A 19,823-nucleotide genomic window follows, 5' to 3' on the forward strand; every position below is an offset into this window, starting at 1 on the left:
AAGCCATTGGTCCGTTTGGTGGAAGATCAAACCAATCGTATGTGCCGTTACAGAGCGGAACGGCCGGACAATGTTGACAAGTCGTATTTTTCAGGTGCTCTCCGCACGTGCAGTGCAAGGGGAATGTAAACGACAGGTACTTTGGCAAACTTTGTTGAAAATGTAATTATTTTCATTTAATGTAGCTAATATGATATTGCTAAAAATATGATATGATCATCTGCGCGTCTATGGAAAGTGCGAAGTCTTGCAAATGTCGAAATCTCGTGTGATCTCCTTGCAGTAAAATCCTCATAGAAAGAGACCAATGGCAGTATTCACACTAGGTGTGTTGTGCATTCTACAAGAGAGACACTTCCTCATTTCCTGAAACCGAATGATTAAACACAATGTTGTCCAACATAGGGAAGTGATCCTTATCAGCTGGTAAATGGGTTTAGTGTCTATCTAGGTCAACGGGCCCTGAACCTGGAGCATAATATTGGTTGAAAGGGGAACTATGCCCTGCTTGTGGTGCCAAAGAGCCTCTTAATAGTCTTATTCAGGTCGTTCAGTTCCAACTTTGTTTGTCAGCTCAGATTGTATGAAGGATAACAATCTAACCATAGGCGGTTCCAGAGGGTGGGGTGGGGTGGGTGTCGTTGGAGGTATTAAATTACCCTTGAAACTCTCGTGAAGACGGGTGAAAATTAACTGTGCACCCCCCACCCCTTTCTATAAAAGCTGTATCCGTCCTTGCTGACGCTGATTACCAGTGTACAGACTCCCTGCAGAAGTTCCAAACATGGCACTTCTAATGGATTTCATTTCTTTAAGACGTAAAAGGGTTAAGGAAATTATTGAGTTATTGAGACTCAGTAGTATTTTTCAGCAAAGACCCTTCTAGTTTAAAATGTGGACATACATCTATAAAGTCTATTGTATGTAGTTCAGACAATAAACACTTTCTCCATCTAGACACAAGTGAAGTATAGTTATCCATTTGGCCATAGGGCCATGGGGTAGCCCAGTGGTTAAAGCGTTGGCTCATCATGCCGAAGACCCGGGTTCAATTCCACACATGGGTACAATTTGTGATGCCCATTTGTGGTGTCCACTGATGTGATATTCTTGGAATAAAAACTAAACTTACTCATTTGGCCAAAGGCCTGTTCACATGTGTTTATAACAAAGTAAGCCAATATTTGATTTGTATAGTAGCTCTGTGGCGAAGACTAAATGCGAGCCAGTTAGCTGAAGGCTTAGTCTCTGAATATATTAGATTGTGATAGAAACAAATAATTCCTTTTAAATGGGAATGGAGCCCCAGTGAGAAGGGATTTTCAGAACCTGTGGATAATATAACTTGCTTTATTTAGGGCTTTAGCATTGCAGAAAGGGCTGGGCAGAAGGGAAAATACTGCGTTTCAGGGACTGTGAGACAGACTACAAGTCAGTGTACATGGACCAATCTATGAACATTTAAAACTGTCTTGATTCTTACCTGATATTTGTCTATATAGTTCATGTATGCAACAATGTACTACCCTGTGGGGCCTGACACTCATCTGGAATCATCTCTGTATGATATTGATTCATGACATATATAGAGATTATCACATGAGCAAGTGTGTCGTACGACTTATACAAAACGAGTGTGAAATTTTGTATTTTGTCTCTCGCTCGGGCAATACACAATTTTGCTCGAGTTTCGTATAAGTTGTGTGGCACACTTGCAAGTGTAATAATTTCTTTATTATCCATTATATTCATGTACATTTGTGCAGTAAAATATGGTAAGCAAGTATGACTGCCCTGTTCATTGACGTCACGTTCAATTGTTTAATGACGTCACAGATGACGAAATAGAGAAACAATGGTTGCTAGGCAAAAGTGATATGTGCACATGTATAATATGACACTGATTATGTTTCACCATATGGGTAATAAGTTTTTGATATTGTCAATTTGTACAATGTGATTATATATAGCAACTTCCTTATCAGTGTAAAAGAGTTTAGATGCTTCAATCTTCACAACAGATTAACAGCAAATAACGTTTTGACAATGTGCTGATGCATAAACTATCTCTGTGGTTGATTTTATGGGATCAGCAAATGTGTGATCACCATGAATGTTGAAGAGTTTAAATGATACTATTTTGAATGCTTTAGAGTTTGGATGTTTTGCTGGAGTACACTTTGTGTTTACCAACATTAGGTGTGTTTTTTCAGTTTGTCCGTAAGTTTTCCCAGACACCAAGATCATTAAGAGAACAACTCACTCAGACTACACAGGAAAATGGAATCAGGACGATCTGTCTCAACAATCCAAAGAAAAGGTTTGAAACTGCATGATAAATGTATTTAAGATTTACAGTAAACAACGTTTATAACAAACATGTTTATTACAAACTGAAAGAACTGACAAACCATGTTTTTAGTCGAGGCCACTTGTTGTATATTTTATTTAAAATGCGTATAACGAACTACGGTTAATATGAACTAATGTAAGTTGTAACATTGTGATGAGGATTATACAGGGTTTTATGCATCCCTCGTTAGGTTTTATCAACCGAGTCTCTGGCATACCTACAACAAATTTATCTTACCGAATGTTTGAATCTCTCATTATGTAAATATACTATTAAAACAAACTGAAATTCAATCATATATTTTACTAACATGGTACTGACTAGTCGATCCAAACCTCTGGTTCATGGTTCACTAACTGCCATGGATCAGAATGCATGCTTTTTCCATGGTGCGGGGTATATATATTCTCCCTCGCAAAGATGTATACATGTACACCGCTTGGGTGATGTACGTCCGGGCATACATGGTAATTGTGAACCAATCAGAGATGGACATTCTTTCATGAGGCAGGATAATATTAGTTGTTCTTTGAGTTCACTGTATATTAACTGTTCTCCCTTGTCCTCGAAGTAAAGATTGTAATTCATACTATGAATTGGAGATAAAATTGATAAATTGTCAACGATGGCCAGTTGCGGAAGGAATCAGGTGACTCCTGGTAGGGAACTGTGGTGTAAGTCTTCACTGATTGTTGTACAATATGGCTGAAAAACTGCTGATGTGACAAACGTTTAATTCAAACACTGCAGAGATGGTGTCCGGTGTAGAAACAGAATTCTTCCACTTTGGTGTTTTTGGGTCTCTACCTCCTTCAGTGTGTTTGGTATCACTCTATCACTCTTACCAGGAAAAGGGGCAGTGGGGTAGCATAGTGGTTAAAGCGTTCGCTTGACGTGCTGAAGACCTGGGTTTGATTCCGTTCAGTTCTCTGATGTAAAGAAAATATAAATGATATCAATTTGAGTAGCTGGTCTGTCATGGCAACAAATGGATCCAAGTGGTTAAAGCGTTTGCTCATTACCTGGGTTCTATTCCAGACATGGGTACAATGTGTGAAGTCCATTTCTGGTGTCCCCTGCCTTGATATTGCTGAAATATTGTCAAAAACAATGTAAAACTAAACTCTTTCATTCACTTAAAGCGTTAAGTATCTGCTGTCCTATTCAGAAATCTCTCAATACATGTTGTGTCTACATCAGGAATGCCCTGTCGCTGGCCATGCTGCATGCCCTGGAGGATGACCTGACAACTGACGATTACGAGGAGGACCTGAGAGTGATCATCATCACACATACAGGGCCAGTCTTCTCTGCAGGGCATGACCTGAAAGAGCTGGTGCGGATGTCATTCCTAAATGTTTTGAATTGGTTTACATGCTGACCCTAAACAAATAAGATGATTTGAAAAGAAATATATTTCTGTTCATCTAAAAGCAGACTTTTAAAAGCAGGTTGATCCCCCCATTTGTGTGTACAGTATGTTACATTGTAAGACAAAACAACAAAACCAGTTTGATTTATTGGAAACACATGACAGCCTATTCATATCATATTTTGAATAACAGAACAATATTGATCTGAAATAGATGTTTTCATTTTGATATAGTCCCCCATCTTAGTATTCTCCCTCATCCACTACCCCTAGGATTGTGCTCACAATCATGTGTTATCTAAAAAGTGTAAGTGTCTTTCCTTAATAGATGTGTTTCTGTGGTAACTAGGTGCTCCAGTATGCTAGGCTATCACCGAACAAAAATGACAAGAAGAAGATCAGAAACACTTCTTCCAGTTCTATTTGCATTGTACATATGTATGAAATTAGGGATTGGCAGAACTGTTAAAAAAAATAATGACAATAAGTTAGTTGTAGCATATGAAGTCAGTATGACAGCCTGAAATACAAATATCACTTAACTTCTATTTTAATGTATGGAATAGACTCTGTACATTGTGTTTGCAGACAGAGTTATATTGATATTGATCCACTTGCCCTGGGGATTGTGTGTGCCATTAGATGCCATTTTACTGGCCATTATGTCATAGTGGCTAGTTATACTGCTGTGTTTCTTCTGTCCAGACTCCCAAAGAAGGCCGCAGATATCACCAGAAGGTGTTTGATACCTGTACAGAAGTCATGACGCTCGTACAGGTAAGACTGACTCTCATATAGGTAAGACTGACTCTCATGCAGGTACGACTGACTCATACCGGTAAGACTGACTCTCATACAGGTAAGACTGACTCTCATACAGGTAAGACTGACTCTCATACAGGTAAGACTGACTCTCATACAGGTAAGACTGACTCTCATGCGGGTACGACTGACTCTCATACAGGTAAGACTGACTCTCATACAGGTAAGACTGACTCTCATACAGGTAAGACTGACTCTCATACAGGTAAGACTGACTCTCATACAGGTAAGACTGACTCTCATACAAGTAAGACTGACTCTCATACAGGTAAGACTGACTCTCATACAGGTAAGACTGACTCTCATACAGGTAAAACTGACTCTCATACAGGTAAGACTGACTCTCATACAGGTAAGACTGACTCTCATACAGGTAAGACTGACTCTCATACAGACTGACTCTCTCATGTACAGGTACTGACTCTCATGCAGGTAAGACTGACTCTCATACAGGTAAGACTGACTCTCATACAGTAAGACTGACTCTCATACAGGTAAAGACTGACTCTCATACAGGTAAGACTGACTCTCATACAGGTAAGACTGACTCTCATACAGGTAAGACTGACTCTCAAACCGACTGACTCTCATACAGGTAAGACTGACTCTCATACAGGTAAGACTGACTCTCATACAGGTAAGACTGACTCTCATACAGGTAAGACTGACTCTCATACAGGTAAGACTGACTCTCATACAGGTAAGACTGACTCTCATACAGGTAAGACTGACTCTCATACAGGTAAGACTGACTCTCATACAGGTAAGACTGACTCTCATACAGGTAAGACTGACTCTCATACAGGTAAGACTGACTCTCATACGGGTAAAACTGACTCTCATACAGGTAAAACCGACTCTCATATATGTAAGACTGACTCACTCTACACTGCTTTATTTACTGAATGAAATCCAACAACATTATTATTGGGCTGCCAGTACTTGTTTTCTCAGGTTTCCTGTGGAATGCGTCACTAATTGTAAGATGTATGTGAAAACACTGTTTTTTGTGTGTCTTTATAAGAATTTATATAAATCATTATTCTTTCTGTCAAATCATAGGCCTGTTGTAAGGAATGCCACAATGTAAGCCTTGAAATTCTGTACCCTCTGACATTTTGACATCTATCACACACGTAAGAAAGTGACTGGCAATAAACTCATAGGTGCATCAAAAGCACTTTTAGAACAAATTTACTTAATGTTTCTGTCCTTGATCAATGTTGATCATGTCGAAATCTGTTTATGTTAGTTCTGTTTAATTTGTTATTTCGCAGGATCTTCCTGTTCCTGTAATTGCCAAAGTGAATGGTAAGGCTTCTGTTTTAATACTTACGTTATTCACATTTTTCATTTGTCTGCTATGTAAAGTAATGTTGTAGCTTTAATATATGTCCTGGAACAGATTAAAAAACACCTTTCTTTGGAGATTATTATTTGGCCTCAGTTAGAGATACGTTTTGTTTTATATTAGGACTATGTTAGAGGTTAGATATAACTGAAATTGAAAACAGTTTCCCATTTTACTTAACAACAACTTCCACTCCATTTTCTATGAGTACTGAATGCATTAGTTGCTCAATCCGATTATGGTCTGTTTATCCCACTGAACCTCACGTGTCATGTACTTGTGTCCTCCCCAGGGCTTGCCACAGCAGCAGGCTGTCAGCTTGTTGCCTCCTGTGATATAGGTGTGGCCACTGACACTTCCAGATTCGCCACCCCAGGGTATGTGAGTGACTTCTTCCATAGATCAGGGAGATACAGATGTAGATCTAGGAGATTCAGATGTAGATCTGGGAGATTCAGGTGTAGATCAGGGAGATTCAGATGTAGATCAGGGAGATTCAGATGTAGATCAGGGAGATTCAGATGTAGATCAGGGAGATTCAGATGTAGATCAGGGAGATTCAGATGTAGATCAGGAGAGATGTAGATCAGATGTAGATCAGGGAGATTCAGATGTAGATCTGGGAGATTCAGATGTAGATCAGGGAGATTCAGATGTAGATCAGGGAGATTCAGATGTAGATCAGGGAGATTCAGATGTAGATCAGGGAGATTCAGATGTAGATCAGGGAGATTCAGATGTAGATCAGGGAGATTCAGATGTAGATAGATCAGGTAGATCAGGGAGATTCAGATGTAGATCAGGAGAGATTCAGATGTAGATCAGGGGAGATTCAGATGTAGATCAGGGAGATTCAGATGTAGATCAGGGAGATTCAGATGTAGATCAGGGAGATTCAGATGTAGATCAGGAGATTCAGATGTCAGGATCTAGGAGATTCAGATGTAGATCAGGGATTCAGATGTAGATCAGGGATTCAGATTCAGATGTAGATCAGGGAGATTCAGATGTAGATCAGGAGATTCAGATGTAGATCAGGAGATTCAGATGTAGATCAGGAGATTCAGATGTAGATCAGGGAGATTCAGATGTAGATCAGGTAGAGATTCAGATGTAGATCAGATGTAGATCAGGAGATTCAGATTCAGATGTAGATCAGGGAGATTCAGATGTAGATCTAGGAGATTCAGATGTAGATCAGGGAGATTCAGATGTAGATCAGGGAGATACAGATGTAGATCTAGGAGATTCAGATGTAGATCAGGGAGATTCAGATGTAGATCAGGGAGATTCAGATGTAGATCAGGGAGATTCAGATGTAGATCAGGAGATTCAGATGTAGATCAGGGAGATTCAGATGTAGATCAGGGGAGATTCAGATGTAGATCAGGGAGATTCAGGTGTAGATCAGGGAGATTCAGATGTAGATCAGGGAGATTCAGATGTAGATCAGGGGAGATTCAGATGTATCATCAGATGTAGATCAGAGATTCAGATGTAGATCAGATCAGGGAGATGTCAGATGTAGATCAGGGAGATTCAGATGTAGATCAGAGATACAGATGTAGATCAGGGAGATTCAGATGTAGATCAGGGAGATTCAGATGTAGATCAGGGAGATTCAGATGTAGATCAGGGAGATTCAGATGTAGATCAGGAGATTCAGATGTAGATCAGGGAGATTCAGATGTAGATCAGGGAGATTCAGATGTAGATCAGGGATTCAGGATCTAGGAGATTCAGGTGTAGATGGAGATAGATCAGATCAGGAGATCTCAGGAGATCAGGGAGATGTAGATCTGGGAGATTCAGATGTAGATCAGGAGAGATTCAGATGTAGATCTGGGAGATTCAGTGCCATGTAGATCAGGGAGATTCAGATGTAGATCAGGAAGGCCAGATTCAGGTGTAGATCAGGGAGATAATAGATGTAGATCTTAGGTTTTGCTCAGATGTATTCCTTTATCAGGGACAGATCAGGGAGAATTCAGATGTAGATCAGGGGAGATACATTGGGATCTAGATCGGTTAGGACATATTAGAGAAGTGTAGATCTTCGGCAGATTCAAAGTACATGTTAGATAATTCTTTATATGGGACAAGTGATTTACATCGCCACAATCTTGACTAACCAGACATAGGAGAAACCTGTAGCAAATAGAAGCATTCGAACATGTGAAACCCAGTTTGTGCCTCCTTTATCATCATAGGCTTTCATCATCTTATAACAGGCATTCGGGTATCTATTTTGGTCCATACAAATAATTCGGCACCAATATTTAATACACCTTTAATGGTAATGTACACACAAGTTATATCTGCCAATTTCTCCAAGTACAGCACATGATGCAGTTTTTTTACTGAGTGACAGAAATCTTTTATAGTACTCACTATGAACCTTTTCAATACACATTCTTTAAGTATAGCCCAAAATTTCACTTCCATAGGTTAGAATTGGTGATCTTACTGACAAATATATTATTAGCAATAGTTAAAGACATACTTTGATGCTTGGTGAACAGTTGAAACAGAGGGAAACATGCACGTTTGGCTTGTAAAGATAGCGTTCACATGCTTTGGACCAAACTAAACGAGCTGAAAATATATTTTTCCTTATCCTGACTCATGCTCTTTTGCTTGTCTCCTTCCTCTTGCGAACATAGTGGAACACTTGTATCTCCCTAATTGAAGTTCCCTTCAATGTAAAATCACTAATTAGTACACCACGAGTTACCTCCCTTCCACAAGCGCGGGAACGAGGGCGCCACCTCTACCCATGTGCCTCACTCTCTCCTTCTTCGCCCAGTGAGCTGGACGTGAGAGCGCCTGTGTCTCCCGACACACTATATCCTTTGATTATATTTAGTTAGTTACCTCGTATAGAGATCTATAGAGGTTTAGCTAGTATCTTTCAACAATTATATATTGATATTTAGTCGTGTTTCTACTGTTTATGCACGGGACGCCGTGCTGTTGCAGTGGATTACGTTGATAAAAATTCTGTACTGTTGCACATTACGTTTTTTATTCTGCTGCTGATCCGCATTTAATATGCCCTAGCTGTACTGCGCCATGTTTCATGTGATTCACGTTGCAGTTGCGATACTAATTTATCCAATTCTACCTTTAATAAATAATTACTTTGCGTTTGAGACGCGCAGCAGATAGGTCACGTATGCAGAGTCTAGCATGACTGATACACCTGAACCCCTCGCCAGTCTACTGCTGTTGGTCGACCCCCCTCCCGTCTGGTTTTCCGCTAGAATGGTGGAGAGGCGTGGGACGTAGTCCGCCGCCTCCAAGAAGCGTCCTGCTTCCCCAGACATCCCTTCGTCGCACTGAGGGGTATTCAACGAAGTCTACTAGAACTTTCTCAGCCGAGATTGTTCTCATCGCAGATTTGGGCCTGTATGATGATCAGCCGATCATCATTCCTGATGTACATCAAAGAATGACTGATGTCGGCAACAGTGATGTCAGCGCAGATCAACATTCGATGATCTTCCTGAGGGTCCCGTCGCTACCAACACTCAACGCAGACTTCGCACCCCCAGGGCAGCGTCGACCTCTGAGGGGAATTCAACGAAGTCTACTAGGACTTTCTCAACCGAGATTGTTCCAGCCGCTGAACTTGGCCTCTACGATGATCAGCCGATCATCATCCCCGACGTATGAGACAAGTAGCGACCGGTGACAGCTACAATGACATCAGCAGAGATCGTCATGCAGCCTGATGTCTCTACACTGATGTCAGACGACTTACCTGAGGGCCCCACCACTAACAGCGCAGAGATGGCACCGACTACTTCGTCGCAGACCATCCCAGACGAGCTACTACGGCAAATCATGGTCGTGATGGAGGGTCACTACAAACTGGAGAAGCAGCCAGCCCAGAGTACGAGCCTTCGCGAAGGCTCCAACTTAGACAACACTCTAGAGGCACCTCCAGTCAACGTAGCAGCCAAGACGATGCAGCCTTCGCGAAGGAAGTCGCAGACCACCTTGACGAAGGACCCAGATGTACAGCCTTCGCGAAGGCCTTCGCGAAGGCGGGATAGATCATCACATTCCTCGGCTTCATCCTTAGATGCAGACTCAGCCACCAGACCTCACGGAAGCCTTCGCGAAGCTCAAATCGCCGTTCCCCAGCACCGAACGCAGAGGAAGCTTCGCGAAGGCGTTCGCGAAGGCGTTCGCGAAGGCATTCGCGAAGGCACTCGGGAAGGACACCCGAATATAGATCGTCATTTAACAGAGTCAAGGGACTACTCAAGAGCTTCGCGAAGCTGTCAATAGTCTCCGATCTCCTCGTACATCACCACATCGATCGCCTCACAGGTTACCACACAAGTCTGCACACAAGTCTACATCACCTTCCTAGAGTGGCAGTACGACGCAGACATACCTGATGAAGGAAGACGACGCAGATGCTATCACCCTACCTCCGATCGACCCGATTGCTGCGGTAGCACAGAATCTAGACATAGCATCCCATAAAGCCACAAAAGTTCAGACACCATAATTGCCGAACTTTCACGCCTAGAAGTTTTCCACGCACAACATGGACCCCTTCTTCAATGCTTAAGACATCGATGAAAACTACAAGTTGATCATCGATATCAACAATAAGAACTACAATCGTAAATTGGTTCAGTTGAATCCATGACGAGACGTATGTTCGTTGGCCTAAATAGATCTAGAACGATCATTGAGACACTTATCGCCAGATTTCGTAACACGACTTCTGAAAATGATAAGATGATCCACTCGGCCCTACTTATGCAGAACCAGCAAGTCCCAGGCCGCCTCCGCGAAGGAGCTAGAGCCTCACCAGCTACAAGGGACGTCGCGGAGGAGTAGCGCTTCGCCGACCCCACATCCTGTTAAACACAGAGGCCATTCGCGAAGCAAGCGCTCTTATATATATATATATATATATATTCTAATCGGACTTTGACTCGATACCTTCGCGAAGGTCGCGAAGGCTAAGTGGTTAACTCCAAGTCTACTTCACCAGTAGATCTAGAAGGGATACTTCGAGCTTCGTGAAGTCTCCGGCGTTCACCGAGGAAGTCTCCTCCAAGGTCTCCATATACTAGCCACTCGTCATATATAGCTACTCCTCAGTCCGTTCAAGACATCGCATAAGTTGTCTATCAACTGTATGCCAGATGCCGTCTATAAGCCTACGCGAAGACAATTGCACAGGCTATTTACAACACAGAACGTCGCTGTATTAATTTGTCAACGACGTTTCATAGATCTTCACAGAAATCAACTATTCCGTATAAATTGCTAGTATATGCAATCCCGGACGACGATACGATTATCTACATGCGTGACCATTACGCATATCTGCAGACAATTCAATATCGAAATTGAACAGCAGCCTTGTTACAGCGAGTATAACTCATAATCGTCAACATTTCTGAGAAGAAATATGTACAACAAATTCAGCTTTAATTCTACAATTATGACGATACATTCATGTATACAGTCTACAAGCTGACAACTTACAAGTTATTGTACCTTTATATATAAAGAAGTCGGAATTATATTCAAAACTGAAGCACTTTCGACAGCCAGGAAAATAACCTACCCAGCATTAATATTACAGAGCGAGGTATTTTGCGCCGAAGCTTTCGCGCGTTTACCATTAATCCTCGAAACACGTGGTCACTCGGGTAACTTCGGGAAGTTACGATGAAGACCGACGATTGTTCTAATATCAACGACGGCACTATATTATACAAGGTTCCTTTTCCTGCTACACCGGTGACATCACAGCGCGGGTACTCTACAGAATCAAAATGCCTTATTCTGATTGGACCCCGATGAACAACGCCCTACACAGAGGTCGAGCATAGTTCACAGTTCAAGACATAGGTTGCAAGTGACAACTTTATATCAATGAACGAGCAAGCCTCCTTACAGCCCAGTTAACCTGAACCTTCAGGATTAGGCTGCTTTCTTCAGGTTAGAGACCTCCCCTGTCAAGTTTAGACAAGGGCACAGCAGTCAGGCGATTTTACATAAAGTTCATCGAGGACACAAACTCCCGGTTGTGCACATACATCGTCAAGGACATCGCAACGATTTACCTAGACGACGTGATACAAGTGGATCGAAATCCACAGCGTTTCAGACTACACCTGAATTCATCATCAAGCTACTAACACAACTAGATGGTTAGTAAACCTACTAAGTTTCTGTTTGGAGAATAAACGGAAGTTTCACGTACCAACTTGGGGATATGAATATGGTGCTACAACACCCTCACAAGTGAGGTTTATGAACATGCCTGGATGACATACTTGGACTCCATGATACGATGATGCTATCACGCTGGCCAGCAAGAGCACTGTAAATTTATCTCCACCAAACCAAACAGGAAGGAAAAATACAACAGATTTTTTCCTCTATCATCAACTTACGCAGAGTGTAGTCTCACGTACTATATCTCCGTTTGGATCAGAACTGTCATACTACGTGCATACAAGACAGATGGACCTAATCCGACCCTCCATGAGCTTTAATACTCTTGATATTAGAGCGCTAACTTCTACAATTTCATCTACACAAATGTTATTTGAAATAATGGAGGGTTTATTACTGTAGATCCGATATGGTGGTTGCCAACCATTATCTGAGAGATATCACCACCGAGGACATCTCAGGTATCCACCAATTTGATCCCATGGTCCTTGCACAACAGTTGACAGTTCCTCGGAGAAGATAAGTCAATCTTACAGATTTTTACTTATCTTATAACAGTACTAAATAGCTTCATGCTATATATAATTTGCTTAAGCTCGTTTTTTATCATCACAGTGGTTACATGATAAATGCATTAGCTAACAAACTCTACAGAGTTTTTTGGCTATTATATATACGTAGCTTAAGTCAAGTATATTTTAAAGCATAGTACTATACTCATATTGTAAAATACATTAGCTAACAAACTCTGGAGTTTTGCTATTATATAGGTAGCTTAAAGCTCATTCATATCTTAAGCTCAATTACTATGTTTATATCATATAACTATATTAGCTAACAAATTCTAAAAGAGCTTTTGCTATTTGGCTTAAGTTTCATCGTATCTTAAGCAATATGGTTACATTATAACATGTATTAGCTAACAAACTCTATGGAGTTTTTTGCTATTATATATGTAACTTAAGCTTATTCATATCTTAAAAGCAGTACTATGTTTATAGCATATAGGTATATTAGCTATCAAAACTCTAAAAGAGTTTTTGCTATTATATATTGGGCTTAAGTTTTCATCATATTTTAAGCTTTATGGTTACATTATATCATGTATTAGCTAACAAACTCTCGGGGTTTTGCTATACATATGTAGCAAGGTTTCTTCATATCTTAAGCTCAATACTATGTTGATACCATATAAATTATATTAGCTATTAAAACTCTAAAGGTTTTTTGCTATTATATATTTAGCTTAAGGTTTACTTCATATCTTAAGCTCAATACTAGGTCTAAATCAACATAATAAAATGTATTAGCTATCAAACTCTACGAGAGTTTTACTATTATATATATATAGCTTAAGTTTAATCATATCTTAAGCTCAGTACTATGTTTATAACATAAAAAGTATATTAGTTAATAAACTCTAAGGAGTTTTTGCTATATACATTTAGCTTAAGTCTAATCATATCTTAAGCTTAGTACTATGGTTACATTATAAATCTATTAGCTAATAAGCTCTACAGAGTTTTTGGCTATTGTATATGTAGCTTAAGTTAATTATATCTTAAGCACAGTACTATACTCATATTGTAAAATATATTAGCTAACAAACTTTACTAAGTTTGGCTATTATATATGTAGCTTAAGTTAATTATATCTTAAGCACAGTACTATACTCATATTGTAAAAATATATTAGCTAACAAACTATACTAAGTTTGGCTATTATATATGTAGCTTAAGTTAATTATATCTTAAGCACAGTATTATACTCATATTGTAAAAATATATTAGCTAACAAACTCTACTAAGTTTGGCTATTATATATGTAGCTTAAGATAATTATATCTTAAGCACAATACTATACTCATATTGTAAAATGTATTAGCTAACAAACTCTACAAAGTTTGCTGTTATATATATAGCTAAGCTTATTCATATCTTAAGCTCAGCACTGTCTATATCATATAAATATTTTAACTAACAAACCCTAAAGGGTTTGTTATTATATAATTAGCTTAAAATTAATCATATTTTTAAGCTTAGTGCTATGTTTATATCTTAAAGTATTTTAGCTAACAAACTCTAAGGAGTTTATACTAGCATATTAACAAGCTTAAGTCTATTAGTCTTAAGCATTGTATTAATATTATATATACTTATCATAATAGAAGTACATTGTAATAACCTCTATATGGCAGCTGATAAGCTGGCAGCAGGAATCATCAGTTCAATGCCTTTATGAAGTTCCCATAGGGTTATTACAATCATCACAGTTCAAATCACTAATTATTAAAATCCAAAGTATTATATATTCCCACCTCCGGCTCTGTTTGGATTCTACAAAGCAAAAGAGCATGAGTCAGGATAAGGAAAAATATGTAATTTTTGAGTAAAATTGATATTTTATACTTATCCTGACTCATGAAATCAACTCCTCCCATCCTCCCAAATAACACTTTGGATTTCCCTGTAAATTCAAATGTTGGGCTCAGTATATGAGGAGAGAGGTATGAGGCACATGGGTAGAGGTGGCCCCTGGTTCAGCTTGTGGAAGGGAGGTGGCTTTCGTGGTGTACTAATTGAGTGATTTTACATTGAAGGGAACTTCAATTAGGAGATACAAGTGTTCCACTATGTTCGCAAGAGGAAGGAGACAAGCAAAAAGAGCATGAGTCAGGATAAGTATAAAATATCAATTTTACTCAAAAAATTACATTTTTCAGTATAAGTGAGTGAGTGACTATGGTTTAGGCCTCTTTTATCAATATTCCATCAATATCACGGCTGGGGCTTCACACATTGTACCCATATGGGGAATTGAACCCAGGTCTTCAGCGTGATGAGTGAAGCATTAACTAACCCACCAGTATAAGTGCCACAAATCATCATAGCATACAGATGTTACTGGTCATAATCTCACTTTGTTCAGAAATTGTTGCACAAGTTCACTCTTTGCAGAGTTAGGGTCTTTGCTAAAGGATTTTCAGATCAGCTGAAAGCGTGTGAAATATGGCTAGCTTGTCTCTGAAATATGCATGAATAACATGCTGAAAGTGTGCTTGTCTATCCAAGAGATAATTGTCAAGACTGATTTAGAAAATTATTGACATAAATTATCCTTTCTATACAGTTAAGTCCTTGATCCTTATTTTATTTCATGGTTATATGATATACGTGCCATAACTGAACTGAACTGGTGCCATACACTACATTAGTACATCAACAAACAAAATGCTACTGTGCCCTGTGGAGAGTATGGTGGTAAGGCTGTTTTCTTGTTTAACCTCCAGATGCGTTGCTGCATGGTCTTGTGAGTAGAGTGGTTCCAGAGGACAAGCTTGATGAAGAGGTAAGAATTGACAGTACATCAGCTACATTTACTTACATTACGTCTGGTACATCTAGTACATCTAGCAGGTATGAGTTGAGTCCACTCAGAACTGAAGGAAGAAACCTGGAAGTGAATTTGGTGAAGGCCAAGGTCACACTTAATCTGCTGACTAGTTTCATATTTGGGGGAAACTGTTTCAAATTATAGACACGCTGTACCGGTGATGGTTGAGACCACTGGGTCCTCACGTCCAGAGGATACATGCAATATATTCTGCAGCAGTCTCCATTGTGTTTGGCAGTTTGTCAGTCATCAGAAAGTAATGAGGAGGAAAGCTGACAATGATGCAGGCCTGACACTCCACAACTATGGATTATATACAGGGACAACATAGGCATTTGCTATGTTAAAGGTCACTGAGCCACCCATCCCAAGTTCCAGGGGATTATATAATGGGCTACTACCCTGTAGAAATGATCTCAAGCCAACACTGAAAGGCACTTTAAACATGTATGGTTGCATGTTATCAATTACAGATACGTCTGGTCAAGACTGTTTCGTATCTGTAGGTTGTTGGGCTTTAGCTGTAATATTGCTCTTTGCGGAACAACAAAATGTAAACCGCTGTAGGCAATTCTAATTGTGGAAGCCTTAATTTAGTTATATTGCAAATATTATTATTAATTAAACTGACTGACTGACTGAGTTTGGTTTACGCCGCTTTTAGCAATATTCCAGCAACATCACGGCGGGGGACACCAGAAATGGGTATTAATTAAAGATAGGTCTGTTCAAGACTGTTTTGTATCTGTAGGCCGTTGTTGTATAGCTGTAACATTGCTCTTTGTGGAACAACAAAATGTCAACCGCTCTATGCAGTGCTAATTGTGAAAGCCTAAATTTAGTTATATTACAAATATTATTATCATTATGTGTAATAAGTTGGAAATATGTAGACTGGATCAGACACTTGAACCATCACTATTCCACCTGAAAATGGGTTTGAGCAAGGAGGCAGGACACTGCTAAGGAGGTGAAATGATGTCTGGACTCAGACTGACCACGCACATTGTTTCATCTCTGTATGACTTGATTCCAGACGATGAAGATTGCCAACAGGATCTGTGAGACAAGTAGAAGTGTTACCGCCCTAGGGAAAGCTACTTTCTATGCTCAGATGAATCTGGAAAGACGAAAAGCCTACAAGTAAGTGGATATTATGTCATGCTGAAATATTTCAAAAAGGAAACTTCTTTTAATTGACATTTATTTTCCTGTATATATGTTGATATGTCTAAATTGTTACTACTACTTGTTAACAGCTGTAACATGCATGAATGTTGCAGTCTTGAATTTTGCCGATGATGTAATCTTAGTGTCTGATACTATCGTCGGTCTACAAAACCAACTGAATATTTTGGAACATTATACAAATGAATGGAAATTATTTGTTAATTTTGAAAAAGCAAACATAGTTATCTTTAGAAGAGGTGGGCCTGTCGCCTCTAAAGAAAAATGGTTTTTGAGTGGCAAAAATTTATCTATTGTTAATCAGTATATCTCGGACTATTGTTTTCCCATACCATGAACTTTAAAAAGAGTGTTATAGACCTGAAATCACATGCTAAGAAGGCTCTTATTAATGTTATGCCAGTTTCCCAGAATTTTGGAATCTTAACCCCGAAAATATATTTTAAATTGTTTGATGCACAAATCCAACCGATTATGCTTTATGGGTCTGAAATTTGGGGATTTCAACGTCATGAATGTCTAGAGAAACTACACCTTTTAGCATGTAAAAGATTTTTAAATGTTGCGCAAGCAGCACCAACTTGTATGGTTTATGGAGAATGCGGTAGATATCCGGTATATATAAATTCACAAATCAGATGTTTAAAATATTGGTTAAAGATCCTTGGAATGCACGAACAAAGAATCCCCAAACTAGCTTATAACATGCTTGTACATTTAGATGATAGGGGTAAGACAACATGGGCGTCTCATATTAGAACTCTTTTATTTTCTCATGGCTTTGGATTTGTGTGGCTAAATCAAACAGTTGGTAATATTAATCAATTTCTTAAGCAATTTCGAGAACAATCTGTTAGCATGTATTATCAAGAATGGCATTCCTGTCTAGACAATAGTTCAAGATACCAGTTGTATAGATCACATAAGAGCTTAATTCAACCAGAACTATATCTATCTGTATTGACATCTAGAAATATCAGACGCACACTTGTCAATTTTCGATTTGGCTTGTTAGACTTATCAGTAAATAAGGGCAGACGATTTTCAATAGAGAGACGTTTAAGGATATGTCCATTATGTATCTCGGCTATAGCAGATGAAATTCACTTCGCTTTTATATGCCCACATTATGCTGATTTAAGAAAAAAATATATCCCGAATAATTACCTGTTAAAATATCCTTCATCTGCCTTTGCTTCCATTCTATCCTCCAAAAATGAAAATGTAATACGTAATCTTGCACTTTATGTAAAACATGCTGTTTTCCTTAGAAGCAACATCTTATCTGAACTGTAATTTCTTTGTGAAATGTCTGTAACATGTGCTGTATATATACTTGTATTACTTGTATATGGGCCGGAGGCCTTAAGTACAATAAATATATTTGACTTTGACTTTGAATTGTACATGAATTTGGCCCATGAAAATCTTGGTTAGAATTGATCTTTACCAACTTATGCTTGTCGAAAAAAGTAACGGACAGGATTGGGTGGGCAGGTCAGGTCAGGTCAGGGTGGGCACATGGTTGATGCATGTCCAGGTATTCCAGTTGTGGAGATAAATGTTCATGATGTCGAACACTGGATTGTCTGGTCCAGACTCGGTTATGTACAGACTGAAATATTACACACATTATTTCAGCTAAGGCAGATAAAAGGATAGTCAAGTCTGTATGTGCATTTCAAACTGTTCCTGGTAGACAAAGCACAGGCCCTCGTGTCATTGTGAGGATTAAAGATTTTTTAAAAAATCTTAAAAAATTGAGATGACCCCCAACTCGAATTGCACCGACCAACCAGAGGGCTTGCTTCGAAACCCCCTCCAAATTTTGTGCAGAGATATTATCATCCATTTGTGACTAGATCGTTTAGTTGAGGGTCAAAATCGGGTTTCAACCGACGTGCAAAAATAACAATAAAGAATTGGTATAAGTGTCATGAGTGGTGATCAATAGGCCAATCATCCATGTTTATGTTTACAGTTTTAATCGATTGCAAGCGATGGTAGCGTAGTGTGTCCAGCCTTGTCATGATGTATTGTACTGTGTCGGGGGTTATTGTTTTAATCCTCGCAAAGACACGAGGGCCTGTGAGACAAAAGTGTGACTTTCTTTCTTGTTTGATATTCATAAATGACTACCAAATGATGATACCTGTAACACCATGTTTTCAATGTGTATTTTGTTTTTTCCTTTTTTGTACATGCACAAATAATGAAAATAATGTTACTTTACCCCCCAGAATTGCTGGAGGAGTGATGGTGGATAACCTGTCACTGAATGATGGTATTGAGGGAATTAGAGCTTTCATTGACAAGCGAAAACCCAAATGGACACATACCATGGACAAACCAGAGTGACTGTCGATAGTGGGAAGATATTTTGTCTTTCATGTCCATAGCTCCACTTGTGTAGATCAGTATTATGGTGATCATAGGACTTTGTAAGCAGAGAATGGCATACTTGACATACTTGAAATGATAAGCATGATATGCAATCATTGTATCTCTGCATGACGTAAGAATATATATTCAGCAATTACAAAACTTACTTTTGATATGTATAGAATCTGTGCATGTTGAATGTGAAATATTGATTATTGAAAGAGAGTAATGGAGTCAAACACAAAGACGGAAAGACCTACATGTTACCCAGTGTACAGGTGTACATCAGTATGGAGTTTTATATTTTGCATGTCAGCATCACATATTGACTATGTGTATTTGTCTCAAAACAAACATATACTTGATAAATATTATATAGTGACCTGTCTTGTTATGTCTTCTTTCAATGGAGACCGCCTGGGATAGCCTAGTGGTTAGGAGTTAGCTTCGACAGCGTCGAAGACCGGGTTCGATTCCCCTACATGGGCACAATGTGTCAACAAGCCCATTTCTGGTGTCCCATGCTTCACTGCGGCATGGTATCTCAGTGATATTGCTGGAATATTGCTACAAAGCAACGTAACACTAAACTCACTCACTCACTCTTCTTTCGATGGCAGTGGGTTTCTCCCTTTATCATGCAGTGCATGGACACACACACTTGACATAACAGTGAGCTAGCTTCAAGACATAGTTTCAACTGTTTCTACAAACATGACCATGGTAAGACCACTGCTGTCACGATA

At 39.2% G+C, this 19,823-nt stretch overlaps 1 protein-coding gene across 1 annotated transcript; it reads left to right on the forward strand.

The window, feature by feature from the left end:
- The first annotated feature begins 66 nt into the window (after window positions 1-66).
- LOC124272154 (enoyl-CoA hydratase domain-containing protein 3, mitochondrial-like) lies at window positions 67-19,459 on the forward strand. Its single transcript, XM_046707294.1, has 10 exons — window positions 67-136; window positions 2,214-2,320; window positions 3,554-3,689; window positions 4,431-4,502; window positions 5,825-5,858; window positions 6,191-6,479; window positions 7,613-7,734; window positions 15,404-15,462; window positions 16,544-16,650; window positions 18,936-19,459. The coding sequence occupies exons 1-10, from the start codon at window positions 71-73 to the stop codon at window positions 19,051-19,053; spliced, it is 1,110 nt and encodes a 369-aa protein (XP_046563250.1). The 5' UTR covers window positions 67-70; the 3' UTR covers window positions 19,054-19,459.
- Window positions 19,460-19,823: the final 364 nt, after the last annotated feature.

The sequence above is a fragment of the Haliotis rubra genome, unplaced genomic scaffold (genome assembly GCF_003918875.1).
Source record: "Haliotis rubra isolate DU_JTF1 unplaced genomic scaffold, ASM391887v1 Scf167, whole genome shotgun sequence".
In the NCBI taxonomy this organism is placed as follows: Eukaryota; Metazoa; Mollusca; class Gastropoda; order Lepetellida; family Haliotidae; genus Haliotis; species Haliotis rubra.